Here is a 16,474-nt window from a genome sequence, read left to right as displayed (position 1 = left end):
CACCACTTCATGAGGTATTGGCAACACTTTGTTTTGAAAACCAAAGGAAAGCTCTGGTGGCATTTCTTTTTTTTAAGGTCTGACTATGGAGCTCTTTTAACTTTCTCCTCTGTATTTAAGAAAAGATGTGTCCTGGTGTCTGAGGGGGAAGTGAAAAAAAGGGAGTGTCCTCCTCCTGTACAAATGGGGAATAAGTTACAGCATATCTGTGAGCATAAATTTAATATATACAAGGACACAGAGTGTTCATACTGAATTATGGGCTGTTATTTTGTGTGTGTGGATTTAGAGTGGTTAACTGATAACCACTGTTTGGGATAAATCCCTGGTTCTGGCAGGTGCTGTGGGGGAAAATGTCATTCCTGCCTCTCACTTCTGGTTAATTTTTTTTACTAATTTTTCTCCAAATTAATACATCAGAATCTGGGGTGCCAAGCTGATTGTGCTGTTCAGGTTTAGTTTACAAACTAAAGTTTACAAACAGCCTGAAAGAGTTAGATCTAATGTTATGTAACACTCTGACAATCTCATTCCTTATTTTTTTATCTAGAAGAATTGGCTTGGGCAACATATGGCCATCTTTTAATGATGAATACCAAGTAATACACTTCTCTTTAAACCATCATCAAATCATACTTTACAAATAATTACTCTTGACTGTTTCTGATGCCTTCCTCAGATACACTAATCTCCTGCAAGTGTGTGTGATGCCTTGTAATGACTCTGTACCTAATAAAAATAAACACTGTTTGTCAGGTTTCTGGGGTAGACCTACAAAATGCCACCCACAAGGAAGCAGTAGATGCCATCAAGAATGCAGGAAATCCTGTGGTGTTTGTAGTCCAGAGCTTGGCTAATGTACCAAAAGTAAGTTTATTTCAATTTTTATTCCAAAACTTAGTAAATGCATAGCATGCATCTTATTTTGAACTTGGCTAAGCTCCTTTCAGCCAGTTCTATCCATTTTTGTGTCCAAGGATGGATCCTTGCAGTTACAGACCGATTGATTGATTGATTACTTCTCTGGCCTAATTGAAATCTTCATTTGTCTAATTTACATGGAGTAGATGCAAATCTGTTGACTAGGTGTTAATTCAACTCTCATACCTGTGTAGTAAGAGTCTGGCCCTGTGCATTTTAATTTGCCCGTATTTTATAATCTAGAAATAAACTTTGTTATCCAGAGGAGCAAAGCTGGAATTAAAATTAGTCAGATTCACGTCAGCAGCTCCTTGTGAAATGTGTCACCAGAGGGACCTGAAACAGTCACCCAGGAGCAAGTTAATTTCCAAGAGATTTGAGGCATCTCCTCATCTTTGAGGCCAAGGCAAGAAACTTTTCAACGCCTTAGTAAGAGCAGGCATACAGGTTTACCTGCCTGAAGTCCACACAGAAACTCCAGACTTTTGATGTAAGAATGTAATTCAGTAAATCCAGTGAAAGAATGTGATTTATAGACTGCACTGCAGTGCCCTTTTACACTGGGCAAAGGGCAGAGTGCTCTGGGGCACTTTGTTGTTGTCAGCAGCTGATTTTGGATGTTTGTTTTGCAGATATGATTCTCTCTCTAATGTGGGTAATGTACATTGGTTTTCAGGTGGTTTCTCCTGCCCAGCCTAAGGGAATCAAAGTCAGCAAAGATCAGGATGCAGACAAAGAAAATAAGAGTGATAAGGTATTTATTGCATTCAGTGCTGTACCCAGGTTTTACTAAATCAGATGGTATAATAGCATGTATTCTAACTCTGTGATAAGCTTCCTCCCAAGTCTGAAATTAAATTTGAAGTGTTTTGTTGAAATATCTTTGATTCTGTGACTTTTTGCCAAATTCCTGCCAAATATTCTGACATTTATTCTGTGGGTGTCTGCTGGGTGCTGAAACCCTGTACTTAGCACAGCTCCTCACTGTCAGCTCTCTGAAGTACCTGGTTTGCTCCGTGTGGAGGCAAATTGATTCCCTTTGTTCAGCAGAAACAGAGCAATGGCAACATGTACACAAATAATATCCTCAGTGAGAGGCTGCCTGCAATCCAGTGAAATCACCTTATGGGATGATGACATCCACAGAGTCTCCTGCATTTCCCAGCTGTGTAAAATGAGGAAATGACTGAGGGGTCTGTGGCTGCTCAGATAATTGTGAGGCAGTTACTGCACAGTGACTTCCAAACTACTTCACAGCAGCTTTAAAAGGGAAAAAAAACTCTGTTTGGTGGAAAACAGGCAGTTTGTGTTAATAAGGGAATAAGGGAAAATTTTAATTTTTCATTTTCAGCTGTATGACTCTCATGGCCTTGGTGTTTTCCTGGGGGATTTGTCCTGACTGAGGAGTGTAGTTCGGGTACTTTGAGGGTGTGAGAGCAGCAGGAGCAGAGACAGAATTAATGCAGACAATAAGTTTTGCCTGGTGCGGTTTAGCTACAAATAGGATGAAGTTTCCATTTGATCCTACTCAGCACTCTGGTGTTTGTTGGGTACTTGAGAGGACCCTTTTACTTCCAAAAGTTTTTGTAAAGGCTCCTTTCAGATCCTGTCAGGGACAGGAGCGGCGAGGCTCACTTATCAGAAAAGGTGTTGGAAGACATGCTTTCATGCCAGAGGATAATACTTCCAATGAAGCACTTACAATCCCCTTTTCTTGTGTTTTTTTTATCTGTATTTCTAATCTCAAAAGCTCTCATCCTTTGGCAACGTGCTGCCTTTAATCTGCAGCACTCCGGTGCGCCGCGTTCTGCGGCGTTCCGAGGTTAAAGAGGGAGCCTCATCTTTTTCAGCCCTTTTTCATCTATTGCTGCTATAAACTGGTGGGTGGAATATAGAAGAGCTCCAGTGCATGAATATGTAGCTCCTTTTGGGCTTTGAACATGGGCTCACAAAGCAGTGGCAGTGCACTTCTGTGGGGCCGTCTCGGAGTTGGAAAGAGTTGCTATTAGTGGATTATTAGTCCACATCCCTATGGGGAATCACTGATATTTCTAGTCCAGTCTTCAGACAGTCACAAAAGAGTTTGGCTTGAAAGCAGCCACATCCAGCTGGAAAACCTGCCTTTTCCTGTATCTTTTCAAATGCTGGAGGTTTTTCTCTGCTTTGTTGGCGTTTATCCTCCTCTATTGATCTGTTTGTTTCAAAATGAGCACTTTAATTTGTATCAAACCACTTAAAACAATAGTGGATGAGCCAGATGTTGACATTATTTTGCTGGTTGGTTGTGTGAGCTCTGCTTTTGCCCCTGTGTTGGTACAAAAACGTGGTGCAGTGGAGGAGCCAGGCACAATTTTCTCATCTGGATTTTCAGTGGGACAGGAGGGATAAGAGATATTTGTCCCTGTGAGCCCTAGAAAACTGCTGGATAAGCCTGGGTGCCTCGTGTAATTTCACACAGACTTTCTAACAAACGTTTAAGGTCTTAAAAAGCCAAAGGGTCAACATTTAGACTGTAAGTTATTACTAAATTACAGCGATTATAAAGTGACTCATTTGTCATGGGCAGCTGAGAGCAAGGCTGCAGATTTTCCATCTTTACCTGCTCAGGAAAGTAGAACCCAAATCCTCCCTTACTTCCTGGATCATCTGGATTTTGCACAGTTCTGTCTGTGCTGGCTTCAAGAAAAAAGTAGGAGGCACCATTAAGTGTGTTACATCCTTTTGGAAAACAGCTGTTGTGCTTCCAGGTGCTCTCACTACACACTTTTGCTACTGGTGGATTGAATTAATTCCATTTATTATTGTGTTCTGTGTTCAGTGCAGTGCTTTCCTGTTAATTTTTTAAATGGATGAGATGACAGATATTTTTACCTCTCCAAATTTTCCACATATTGCAGTTCACTACTTGCACCGTTCTATACAAATTCAGCTTGAAGAATTTAAAAATCAATACACAGGTTCAGCTTTCATTGCTGAAAAAATGAAATATTACCCTGGGCTTGATGTGTTTGGGTGTTGTGTCATATTTCCCAGCCACAAAAGGAATTAATTACAGGAATTCTGGGTGCTCTAATGGCATCTGCTCCCTGGTGTTCCCTCTCTAAAGTGCATCCTGCTATTAGCAGTGGGCTTGCAGGGGATGCAGCTGAGCATCCTTCAGTGGAGTCCTGGTGCACACCAAGGCAGGACTCGGTTCCTTGGAGCTGTGAAACAATTGCTGAGCTGAGCCAGAGCCTCTCCAGCCTCAGAGCCTGCTCTGTATTCCTGCCATGCGCCGCTATATGCATCATTATAGGAGCTGCCTGTATTTATGTGAGGTAATAGAATTTTATTGGGAGATATAATTCAAAACCTTTATTAAATTTACGCCAAAACACGGATGGACTGGGATGTTTAAATATTCATGTGTGGACTAAGAGGATTGAGTTCTTATTTTATGTATTTTTTAAAAATTGATGTTTATCAGCGCCAGACAGTTTTGTTATGGAGGCTTATAAGAAACAGGGTATAACTCAATGTTTGTTTTTAACCCTTGATTAGTGTTCACACTTTGATGCTTATGGCAATACACAAGTATTTTATCAACAAGTAAATGTGCATGCACAATTGTGTTTCAATTTTGTTTTTCTTGATGTTCAGTGTCACTTCTTGCTCTGCTTTCTTGCACAAAAAGCCTTTGCTGCAGAATTTAGCATTGTAATTAAGTGCTGTGTCTGTGCATATGCAGTGCAACAGACAATGGGATTTTTTTACGTTCTCAGAGGTGACAAAACGTGTAACTCATTGTCTTTGAATCCACCAGAGGAAATATGGGGCTCCACCTCCCATGAAGCTGCCACCTCCTTACAGAGCCCTCGAAAGGCATCACGCAGGGGAGGCTGCTCTGGGTGAAGAGGAGGATGAGGATGCTTGTGCAGAGGGTGAGTAGTGCTCCAATCACTGCATCAGATCACATTTGTGGGGCACAATCAGCTGCTGATAAACCTTTTATTGCCTGTGGGAAGTGGTGCTCAGTGTGGCCACAGCATCACTCCTCAGCCTGGTTTGTAACTTAGGTGGTTCTTCTCCCCAGCCGGGTCACAGAGCTCAGCTCTTATGAGGAGATACAGGAAGGGCTGAGTTTATTTTCAGCCCCAGAACATCCAGGCTGTGTCTGGAGGAGTTCCTGGGGCAGAGATGTCAGCAGTGACTGGGGATGTTCTGTTTTACTGCTCTGATTTCAGTGAAGCACTTGTAGCTTGAGGACCACTGGTGCAAAAAACCAGAAATCCTGGAGCTGATCCCAGGCAATGCTGTTCAAGCAAGATGGGCTCCTTTAAAAAGAAAAATCTGCTGATTTGTTGTTTTGGTGCTCTGCTGAAGAAAGGATCCCCTGGTTTTGTAGAGCACCATGCATGGGAAAGGTTCTGCAGTTGTCCCATTTTGGGTTTGGCAGTGGTTTGTGGTGGTGCTCACTCTGTGGAGGAGCAGGGACCTGAGGAGCAGGAGGCAGTGCAAGTGGAGAGCTCCTGGCAGCATGATTTACATTCCAGCTGCTTTGGAATCACAACTTTGGTTAAATGGAATATTATTATCCATAGCTTATCTTGCAGTAAAATATTTAGGAATACTGAACTTGCAATTAGGAGTCCTAAATTACTTTCTAAAATCAGTTACCTTCTATTTTTTTTTTATCTTATATGCTCCTTTGTACCAAATCAGCATAAGGTGAGATGAGGCCTTGACCCAGCTGGTCTAGTGGAAGGTGCCCCTGCCCGTGGCAGGAGGTGGAATGAGATGATCTTTAATGTCCCAACCATCCCTGTAACATTCTGTGACTCTGTGTGGGCTTTTGTTGGGGTATAGTTTGGTTTTTTTTTTTTTTTTTTTTTTTTGCTACAGTGATTTTCTCATCATCTTGAGCTCTCAAACAGACTGGGTAAAGCTCCAATTGTAACAAACCCATTCCAGCTCGTTACTGAAGTTCTAATTCCCAGTTAAAGGGTAGGGGTGATAAGTAGGCTGACACCTGAGTTATCTAATTAGGATATGCCTCAATCCAAGTGCTTGCTGGGCCCGAGTTAATACTTTGCACAGAAGTAATTCCTTATTCATGGGCTTGGTCATTTTTTAGCTCTCCTGCCATCCCTAATGATATTGCTGGCTGAGGCTGGAAGCTGAAAAGGTAAAGCTGCTGCTGATATTAAATTCATCAATCCTCCCAGACTTGGCAGCAGCACACAGATCTGTTCAGGGGAATCTCCTCTCTTTCCTTTCTACTGACTGAAGTTGAATGTTTTGCTGTAGCCATCTTTTCCATGAATCTTGGGAAACAGAGATATATTCGTCCTCACCTCATTCTGTTCCTTTAAAAATTAAGAACAGGCCAAGGAAGCCTAAACTAAGTTTGTGCCTCAGCCCTTGCAGTAAAAAGCATGTTAGAAATGATCCAAGTGTACTTAATGGCATTAAGCATCTTGGCAGCTGTGGGATGGCCTTTTACAGAGTCCCTGTTCTGTGATGACTTGAAAAACAAAGTTTTCTCTCCAAATTCCAGTACAGGGATGTTTCTGTGAATTGCTTGATGCTCATAACTTCTGTCCTGGTTCTTGAGCACCTTTCCCAGAAATCCCAACCCAGACAAAACTTGTCTTTCTGAACTGCCCATTTGTGTGTTCATGTTGCTCTGTCCCTTACCCACTTATCCAACTCATTCTGCTGGCTTTGGAACTTAAAAAATACATCAACAGGTGAGCTGTATTTATTGTCTTCCTTATTTAGAAGGTAAGGTTCCTTCCAAAAGGAAGATGTGGTAAATTCACATCATAACCTCTCCTTTATTTGCTTCCTGGAGTTCTCAATCTCTGTCACAGCATGGAAAGCTTTGGAGGGCATTTTGAGGTGGGACAGCTGTTAAACCTGTCCTCTTGTTTTGCTCCTGATGGGTTTTACTTTATTTTTTAGCATTCTTATTAACACAGCTGCAGTGTCAGGAACCTACTCATCAATTTCTTTCAAACTCCAGAATTACTTTATTTGCTCTGCTTGACATTTTTTGTCCTTGCTTATCAATTCTTTCAACCCTCCCTCTCATCTTTTGTCTCCACATCCTCCATCATTCCCCAGACTGAAAAAGCAGAGCATTGTTAGTCTTCCTGCCATATTTGAGAAGTTTTCTTTCCTTTCTGTCCCATCCACATGGCCTCAGAGTCTCCATGTTTTGTCTGTTTTCCCCTTAAAGTGGCTGAATAACCTTTTGGCGTTGATTTAATTTCCCCTGAAGTCTAAACCCACTTGCCTTTTGGCAATGCTCCCTTTTATTTCTGCTTTCCCACTGCTGAAACTGTAGCTCTCATTGCTGACCTGGAGCCTGAATTCCTGTTTGGAACAAACAGTCATTTCTTGTACATGTTCTCCCTTTTTTTTCCTGGAGTTGGTTTTGATCCAATGAGGGCAAATCCTTGTTGGGAATAGAACTGTGAGGTAGTTTTTGGTTTAGAGAAACTCCAGTCATGTCCTCCATGTTTCTGTGGTTTAAGAAGTTTAAAGTTCCAGGGGTTTTGTTGTTTGGTTGATTTTTTTTTTTTCAAATGTGACTCTTGCACCCAAGACCCTTCAGTTTCAGATCTGCTTCTCCTTTGCTTCATGCCTCCAGTGTTTCCAACATCATTTCCCAAGTTCTTAGATGGCTTTTCCTTGACTTTGAAGGCAAGTTGAAAGCTGTATTTCCTCTTGTTTTACTCCTTTTTCTAGTGGCACTGCCAAATCTTTATCTGTATTCAGCTCTAACCCTGTGTGTGGGTTTTGTTTTCTCTTTGCTTTGAGGTTGCTGTTTTAAGGCTTTCTTTTTTGTTTTTGTTTTTAATGCACGGAAACAGTTTTGCACAACTTGCAGCATGTCCATCCTGCTGCAAAAGGAGCTTTCAAAATGCTTCATCCTCCAGACCTGAAGCATTTTGGAGTTTTCCCTTCCCATGCTTGCCCATGGCAGAGCCTCTTTTGGAGAAAGAGGTTTTTTTTTTTAAACTTCCCAAATCCGAAAAACACTGGGTTGTGAATGGAATTTTTTTTGCGTTTTCAATTTTTTTTTTAATCAAAACAAGTGAAAGGAGGGGAAGGCACACAAAGGAGCTGTTTGTGCCTGTGAGCAGCTGTGCTGCAGGCATCAGTAGGCACGGGTGTGTTTTCCTGGAGAGGGGATGGCTGGAGGTGTGCTGCAAGAACCTACTAATGGACCTGTGTGCACCCCGTGGTGGCTTACTGCCATAATGAGGGCTTGCTAGTAAAAAGAAGCAGTGGAAATGGATGGGCAGAGCAGTTTGTAATGGAATTTTTGGTGAGGTTTTCCCTGGGGGAATTCCTGGCTGCACACTTTCATGACCGAGTTGCAGCAAACATGAATTGGACAGGAGAGAGCTCAAAAACCATTCTAAAAAAACTTGAAAGGACAACTGAAAGAACTTGAAATATTTAATTTCAATTGCTGTTCTGTCTTTTGTCAGTTAGTTGACTGGGATCGATCTGGTTGGTTTCAAAAAAGTCCAAAATAATAAAAATAGATGGTAATAAAAAATTTGTGGAAGGTGGCTTGGATAATGGACTAAGCTACTGCTGTGCTCAGACTTCCTGTCTGCAAGGATATTTAACTGCATCTAATAAGGGGATAATAATGCCCCCTTCCTCTTATTTTGTCTCTAGGTAATGTAGAAATCAATGAAGCTCTAAGAAAACATAATGATTTATCTTCCTAAGATGCCTTTTTGAGGAACAGTGGTTTCTCTGCTAAAGCAAGAGATTTTAAAACTTCTCTGGTATTTTGACTTTGCATTCTTTACTCAGAGGGTGGGAGGAATTGTGGATTCCCCATCCCTTTGGAAGTGTCCAAGGCCAGGCTGGATGAGCTTTAAGGCTCCTTCCAACCCAAATCTTTCCACGGTTCTGTGATCCCCCCATGGTTGTGATAAATCTGTGGGTGCAGGAGGGTTGGGTTGGGATTGGGCAGCTCTTAACACACCTGAGGATTTCGGCAGCATCCAGGTGCCAGTGATGCCTGTGATCAGTGAGAGCAGAAAAATAAAAGATGGGAAAAAAGGAATCCAGGTCAGTTGAGAGTTTGAGGAGGGTATGGTCAGGTTGGTGGGGTGGGCAGGAGCAGGATCTCTGGAAGTGTCTGTGCACTGCTGTGGGTGAGGATGGCAACGTGAGGATCAGCATTTTGGGAAAATGCCAGGATTATTAACAAATGACTAAATAAAAGCCAACCCACTCATAATTCCTGGGCATCTCACTGTTTGGAGTCTGGTGTATGCAAAGTTGTGCTGAAACAAAGGAAAAGCAACCCTAACTTCTGCTTTTCATTTTGGGGGGGATCAGCTGAAAGTGTGGCTCTCCAGTGGAGGCAGCTCATGCAGCCAAGCACTGCCTCTCCAATAGATGTCACTGCAATCAACAGCAAACACAGATGATGCTCAGAGGGGAAGATGTAGCTGGGAAAAAGGCTTCAAGCTTTATGAAAATAAAACATTGCAGAAGTAGTAATTGCACCATTTAATGTTCTTAAATATAGCACCAAGTGTGTTTAATACAGTGGATTTTCTTAGATCAGGCAAGAGCCAGGATTAGACAAATAGAGCGGAGACTTTCATTTTTCAGCTCTGTGTTAATCTCTATTTAATGTGACTCTGTGCTGCTAATCTTCTTTTCCCATTCTTGTTCTGACCCATAATTAGCTCAAATACATGGAGTTTATAACCAGCCCTGAGATCAGATCCAGAACGAGCCACAGAGCTGCCCTGGCACACTGGGATGGGTGAGGGAGCTGCTGTCCCTGCACTTTGAGCCTGTGGGTTCGTTTGTTGTTGGGCTGGTTTCTTCGCTCTCTTTGTGAGTCACACGCACAGTTATCATCTGATGAAGTATTGCGAGAGGAAATTACATTTTTGATGAAGTAATAGTAAAATTGCAGCTGGGACTTCTTGTGGTTTTTTACTGTGTGCTTGACATAATGCACTGAACAGATGGCTGTGTGTGTGCTGTGAGACATATTCTAAAGGAAGGACAATGAACTTTAAAAATGAACAAATTAATGATATTAACAAAATAACTGAGTATTTTGAGTTGTTTTAAATGTAGCTTTTGGAAGAGAGAATTAGTAGGACTTCCCAAAATAACTAAGTATGTTTATAAATGCAGAGAGAGATTTTATCTTTGCTTTTTTTTTTAATTACTAAATGAAGGATTTTGAGTCTTTTCAGTGTTTTCAGTTCAGCATTCATTGCAGCGAAACTAATATTGCTTGTTTGGGGTTTCAACAAAACACAAGTTATGATGAAGTTTGAGCCTTTTTATGCTTATAATGACAGATTGGTTTTGTTTTCTGACATTAAAAAAAACCCAAAACGAAACAAGCAAACCCTGTGCCACGAGCACAGATCAGTGTTGGGAAACTGCAGCGTCGGGGAAGAAGGGATTTAATGAAGCCGTTTGTGGGAGAGAAATTAATTTTTAACCCCTGTAGCTCGCAGGAAGAAGGATGCTCAGATAAATAAGATTATTAACTGCTCCTTTGCCATGCAGTGGGTCATTAAGCAGGAAGGCACCTGCAGCTGCCAGGCACGCAGGCACGCTGGGGGTGACTCGTGTTTGGGGATGGAGATGTCATTCGGATGCTGGCAGAGCACAAACAGCAGCTGGGAGCATCCGTGGGTCAGATGTGGGAATCCAGGGATCTGCTGCTCCCTGTGTGCTTCCACAGGCAGCTCTCCTCTGCTGGCAGATGTGACTGGGAGCTCGTGGGCAGCCCGAAATTAATAGAATTGATGGCATCTCGTAATAGGAACAGACAGACGGTTTGCCCTTAAGGAGGGAAAAATCTCAGCAAAATAGGCCCAAGGTCGTCAGAAGAAAGACAAGCCCTGAGCCTGTGTGTGATGAGGATTTGAGCTGCTTACAGCCCTGAATGTTTGTCAGGAATGCAGATTTCCTGAGTACATGCTGGTACAGCAATGGTACAAGGGGGTTTCCCAGGTAAGGATTCACATCTATCTCTGTGTCGTGTTTGTTTCCAGCAAGTCATTTTTTGAGCATTTTTCGTGATAATTTAGAACTAGTGAAGTGCTGGAGAAAGAAAATAATAGCAGAGATCTGTTTTTATTTTTTTTCCTTTCCTTCAGTTTGAAGCATGGACATACAGCATGATTAGAATATTGAATGCATTTAACATCTTTAAAATATTTTCTCTTGTGTTTGCTTATAAATCATTGCTTCTGTGTGTGCCAGTGCTCAACATTCTTGTATACAGAACTGACTGGAGCACACAGTGCTTAAAGTATAAGAATTCGTAGCATTAAATTTCTTGCTGTATAGAATAATCTACTCTTCCATAACTGTTATTGTAATGCAGAGACAGATGGCTGAATTTTCTTCACTTTGCTTGTTAAGAATGTGTTAGGTAAATGTTTTTAGACTAAAATAAAAAGCTGCTGGGAATCTAAACTGAATATTCAGCATTTTCGTGGTTGAAGGAGGCAAAGCAAGAATAAAGCAATGTGATAGTAAACAAATGAGCTATTTGCAATGAAGGATAATCTAATCTTTAAATATTGCCTGAGATTGCATTTGTTCTTAGGTAAGATCTTTTCTTCCAACACCAGCCAGGTACCCAGAGAATAGCACTGGGATGCTGGGCATGAAATAGCCAGATTTGATGTTGGAAGGTTATTACATTGTCTGGGGCTGGGTGCAGGTGGCTGATGTTGTTTGGGATCTTTGATCTCGCTCCGGTGCTACAGATAAGTAATTTCAGATAGAAGATAATGTCTGTGCTGTAAATCTGTAAACACAGGCACAAACTTGCTAAGAGGGGATGATCCAAGTAGGTCTTTATGTATTGCTCTCACCAAAGTACTCTTTAATATCACTGCAATGACTTGCAACTAAAAATATGTTAAAAGGAGGTAAATATTTAAATAGGTAAATGAAAGGCAGACACCGGCTCGTAAAAGGTGGTTATGTGTTTATACTCTTGACTAATAACCTGATTTTTAGATGGGAAGATATCTTTCATCATTACCACTGTAAATGATGTTGCTCCAGTGCACAGAGAAAAAAAAAATTAAACAGAAAACTCCACAGTGCCTCATGTCTTGCCCAGACTAGCACAGCATTGCTTCTAGTTAGAATACAGAGCAGATTATTTGCATAATAGCTCTGTAACAAAATGATCTGCTTGGTTTAAGCAGTAGCTGCTCCCAGTATGTAGTGGAAGTAAGGCTCTAACAGAAGGGAAATCTAAAAAATGCTAAATGACAATAATTTTATTCTTCACAGACATTACCTAGTTTTGCACAGTATTGCAGCAATTGAGGCAGCTGTCCAGAATCACTTCTTGAACTGTCAGGAGAAAGTTGAAATCATTTTTTGCTTCTCAGTCTGAAGACTTGATTCTCCCTTATTCCCTGTCGTGTCATCACTTTGAGCAGGTGTGTAATTGCTCTTTATCAGGGTAGGTGGCATTTAAAGAGCAATCCAGAGTATTTATCTCTAGGTGTGCTGGCTACAGTGCACTGTGACAGACCAGTGAAAATTTGCTTTATGCCTTGTAATGGCCACGTGTGTATTGAAAACTGATTGCAAGCTAAAGACATCAGGAAGGAAATCCATATGCAGATATATTTGTGTGTGTGTGTGTGTGTGTGCTGGCTGCATCAGATGAGCATCTCTATTTTATCACCAAATTCACAGCACTTTTGCCATACTGGCTTTAGGGGAGATGTGGCAGCTGGCTGAAGGGCAGGTGGTTCCTTCTGCTGCCCCAGGAGCAATAATGAGCCTTTTATAATCAATGTGGTGATGTGCATGTCTGTTTTCTTCATCACTGCTTGGAGATCTTGGCTTGTGCTTCCCTCTCTCTGCTTCCCCAAAAAGTTGTTGGAGGAAATGTTATAATCTGAGGTTGCCCCTGGATCCCTGGAAGTGTCCATGGCCAGGCTGGACAGCGCTTGGAGCAGCTTGGGATAGTGGAAGTGATGCCTCAGGGTTTAGCTTTTCTATTTTCAGAAAAAAATAGAAAACCCTCTCAAAGTCTCTCTCTTTGATCAGTTCTGCTCCATTTGCATCTTGCAGTTCATTGTCCCATTCCAGCTTTAGCCCCTGCAGTCCCACCCTGCTTGTTTTTCTCTCTCCAGCCCACGGTGTTTGTGCTCTTGGGGCTGAGATTTGGATCATTTGTCCTTGGTGCCCAGCTGGAGCAGGAATTGTTTTGTCTCCCTGCTCTGTGCACAGAGCTCACCATCCCTGATGTGAAGCCCAGACCCACACACTAAAGCAACACAGAATGTGAAAATACAAAAGCCAAAACCTGAGGCACCATGTGGTGGATGAGGGAGCCAGGAGAGCTCTGTGCAAGGATGAGCATGGGCAGCTTGTGGGCAAAGGCTGGGAGAGAGGTGGGATTTTGTGAGGAATGGGGAGCTCAGCAGAGCCTTTTGGGGCCAGAAGGATGTGGCTGCTGTTTGTGTATGCAGGAGGGATCTGGGGGATGGGAATGGGGATGGAGATGGAAATGGGAATGGGAATGGGAGTGGGGATGGGCAGGCCTCACCCAGGGACATGGGGATGGGCAGGCCTTGCACAGAGACACACGGATGGGGAAGGTTGTGAGGGTTTTAATGAGTGGTGCTGTGAGTACTGCAGCTGATGAAGTTGGATTCCTACAGATTTCTGTAGGAAATTCACCTGACTTGGTTGTCCAGGAAGGTGTGAGCTCCACTTTGGGCTTTTCCTGTGGCTGGAGCCTTCCCTTGAGAGAATTCTCTGGCTTTATTAAGTGTGAGCTCACACTGAAGCCTTTTCTGCAGTCAGGGTATTTATCAGGTTTCTCTCCTGCCTATTTTCATGAACTTTTTACAGCACCTTTGAGAGCCCTGCTCCACCCTGAGATTTGCTGCCAGTCCAGAGGTTTGGGGGCAGGAGCTTGCATTGCACAGGGGGTGGTTGCATGTGCTGTGTTCCTGTAGAAAAACAGAATAAAATTAGCTACCCCATTAGACCTAAGCCTAATTTCTAATAAGAGACTAAAATATATTTAATAAACACTGGAGCATGAGCCCTGGGCTGCCATTGGGAAGACCTGGCATCTCTTGGGTGGGTTGCCATCTGTTGGATGTCTTGCTTGGCCATCTGTCATAAGAGACACGAAGCATCTTGAGACCTGTGGAGCTCTACACCTCAGTTCCCAGAGGTCAGGTGGCCATGTAAATTTAAAAATAAAACAAAACAGAAAGCGGGATCCATAGAGCTCCAGCTTACCCTAAAGACAGTGTTTATTACTGAAGAGTAAGTCATGGATGCATCTGAATCATCTTATTTGATGGCTAAATTCCATAAGGGAGGGGGGGAATCAATTTAATATCAAGCCAAAAGAATTACAGTCAAAATTGCCCTACCCCACTCTTACTTTTCCCTCAGGCATTTATTTTTTTAACTTTCTCTTAGTTGATTTCCTCCTCCAGTCAGAGTGGAAAAAGTGAGTATTTAATATAGTAAAGTTTATCCATTTAGCTCTTCCTCCTGGATTAATCCTTGGAGATGGATTTCTTTTGCCAGAAGGAAGAAGAGAGAGTGCTTGACGTATTGCAAGTCTCTGCTCACATACATCATCAATTTCCTGATTATCATTTGGTTCATTTCAAAAATGCCCAAAGCTTCATGCATTAATATCTTTATTTCATTAAATACATTAGAAGAGAAGCCATTTGTTGTCTAATAACATATTTTGGTACTAAAAAAAAAATCATCTCTTCAAATACTCTGTTCACTTCTTTGTGATACAATTTTTCTCCTGCAGAAAAATGAATGCCTTGCTTAGCACCTCTTATTTGAAAGAAAGGTGTCTGACCCTGGCATTTTTATTTTACTCTTTTGAGGAAAACAGGTCTGTTAGGCTCTGTCCTCTGGAGAGCTTAAAAATAATCAGAATAGAATTTCTAAATAAAAAATATTATTTTATTTAATCAAATCTATCAAGTGTTATGATGTCATAAGTGCAGCACAAACCTGATTAACTGCTCCAATAGACTCTCAGGACAGCTGATTAAATAAGGTTTATGGCTTATTTAGGGAGAGCATGCAACTGCTGTATGATCTCACAGGATTTTTCAGAGGGGGGGTTTGTGTGGAGAGGAATTGTTATCCCTTCCTCAGTCCACGTTCCCCTGCCTCACCTGATGGGACAGGAATTTGGCAGCTGTAAATGCAGAAGTCGCTGCCTGACTAACCCTGGAAAAAGATCTGTGTTCTCATGAGCACTGGGCACCCACTGATTTTCAGTTTATGTCACATTAGACAGTTGAAAATTCTTCCTAAAACTCTTGCTGTCTCTTTTTGGAAGAGACTTTGAATGAATTCTGTATTTAGTTGATGCCTTTCTCTTTTGGAATAGCAGCCATGACCCTGCAGTGTGTTTTCAGCCTGGAAGTTTGTGTTTTAGGGGTTTATCTACATGAGAAGTGTTCACTTTGTCATCCTCTCTAATGGAAACCTCCTCCAGGAAGGAGGAATGGATTTGGAGGAGTCTGGCACGAGAGCTGAGTTGGACAGGGGAGGGAGGAAGGACCTTCTCCTTCATCTCCGCTTCTCCTGGGCCAAAACATGATCTAAAATCAGAGTGCTGGACTGGGATTAACACGTCAGACACCATAAACTGGGACATGAGAGCTGAATAAATGGAAATGCATAGCAAAAGAATGATTATTGTGTATTTATGAGCAGGAGAGGCCTCAGAGTGGAATTGTAGGGGTGCATTTGTTTTGCTCCAAGGTGCAGAAATCTGCAGCAGTGCCAGGTGTCGCAGTCATTTTTCATTTCTCATGTTTCATTTTACCTCAGCAATCAGAGGCAGGTTGTGACATTGGGAAACTCAAGTTTGTACCTAAACAGAGCCTGATGACTCAAGTACAGTTTGATACCTCAGAACCCAAAAGTGGTCAGGTAGTTTGTAATCATTTGAGGAGCTGTAATTAGTTTGATGGAAGACAGAGCAGGTATGAACCTAACAAAATACTGATAAAATAAATAATTATACTGATTTTAAAATAGAAAATTAATGTAATAATAATAATAGTAGTAATAATAATAATAATAATAATGATAATAATGCCTAAATTTGAAAAAAAAGAGGAGATAAACCACATGAGCAGCATTGTGGGGCTGGTCAGGTCTTTTCCATAAGGGAACTCACTGCCACCTCATGTCCTCTAAAAGCTAGATATACAGCTTTTTAAAATATTTAGCTGTTTTTTAATTTAAATTGGCTTTGCGTTTCGTTAAAATGGAACATTTTCTTCTTTTAACACACGCTGGAAGTTTTAAAAGGCAATCTGCATGGAGATCTGAGCATGCTCTGACCCATTAGCATAATTTTCCTGAATAGCTTTTTTCATTTAAAGTATGTGTGCACCCAGAGAATTGAGAGGAATCTGGACCCAGCACTGACCGTAGTAAAACCCCAGCTTTTGCCTTTTTCCTCAGCAGCCTGAAACAAAGAGCTTTTTCTCTCCACAACCCCTTCAGAGGG

General features: G+C 41.8%; 1 protein-coding gene across 1 annotated transcript in view; it reads left to right on the top strand.

Annotated features, from left to right (window-relative positions):
* PATJ (PATJ crumbs cell polarity complex component) overlaps nucleotides 1–16,474 on the top strand; it is a 136,906-nt gene that overhangs the window by 56,610 nt on the left and 63,822 nt on the right. Inside the window, exons 25-27 of the mRNA XM_030953798.1 lie at nucleotides 757–867; nucleotides 1,598–1,675; nucleotides 4,724–4,841. Coding sequence (XP_030809658.1) covers nucleotides 757–867; nucleotides 1,598–1,675; nucleotides 4,724–4,841 — 307 coding nt within the window. The remainder of the gene's footprint in view (nucleotides 1–756; nucleotides 868–1,597; nucleotides 1,676–4,723; nucleotides 4,842–16,474) is intronic.

The sequence above is a fragment of the Camarhynchus parvulus genome, chromosome 8, assembly GCF_901933205.1.
Source record: "Camarhynchus parvulus chromosome 8, STF_HiC, whole genome shotgun sequence".
Lineage (NCBI taxonomy): Eukaryota > Metazoa > Chordata > Aves > Passeriformes > Thraupidae > Camarhynchus > Camarhynchus parvulus.
This window is presented reverse-complemented; position numbering and strand designations above follow the sequence as displayed.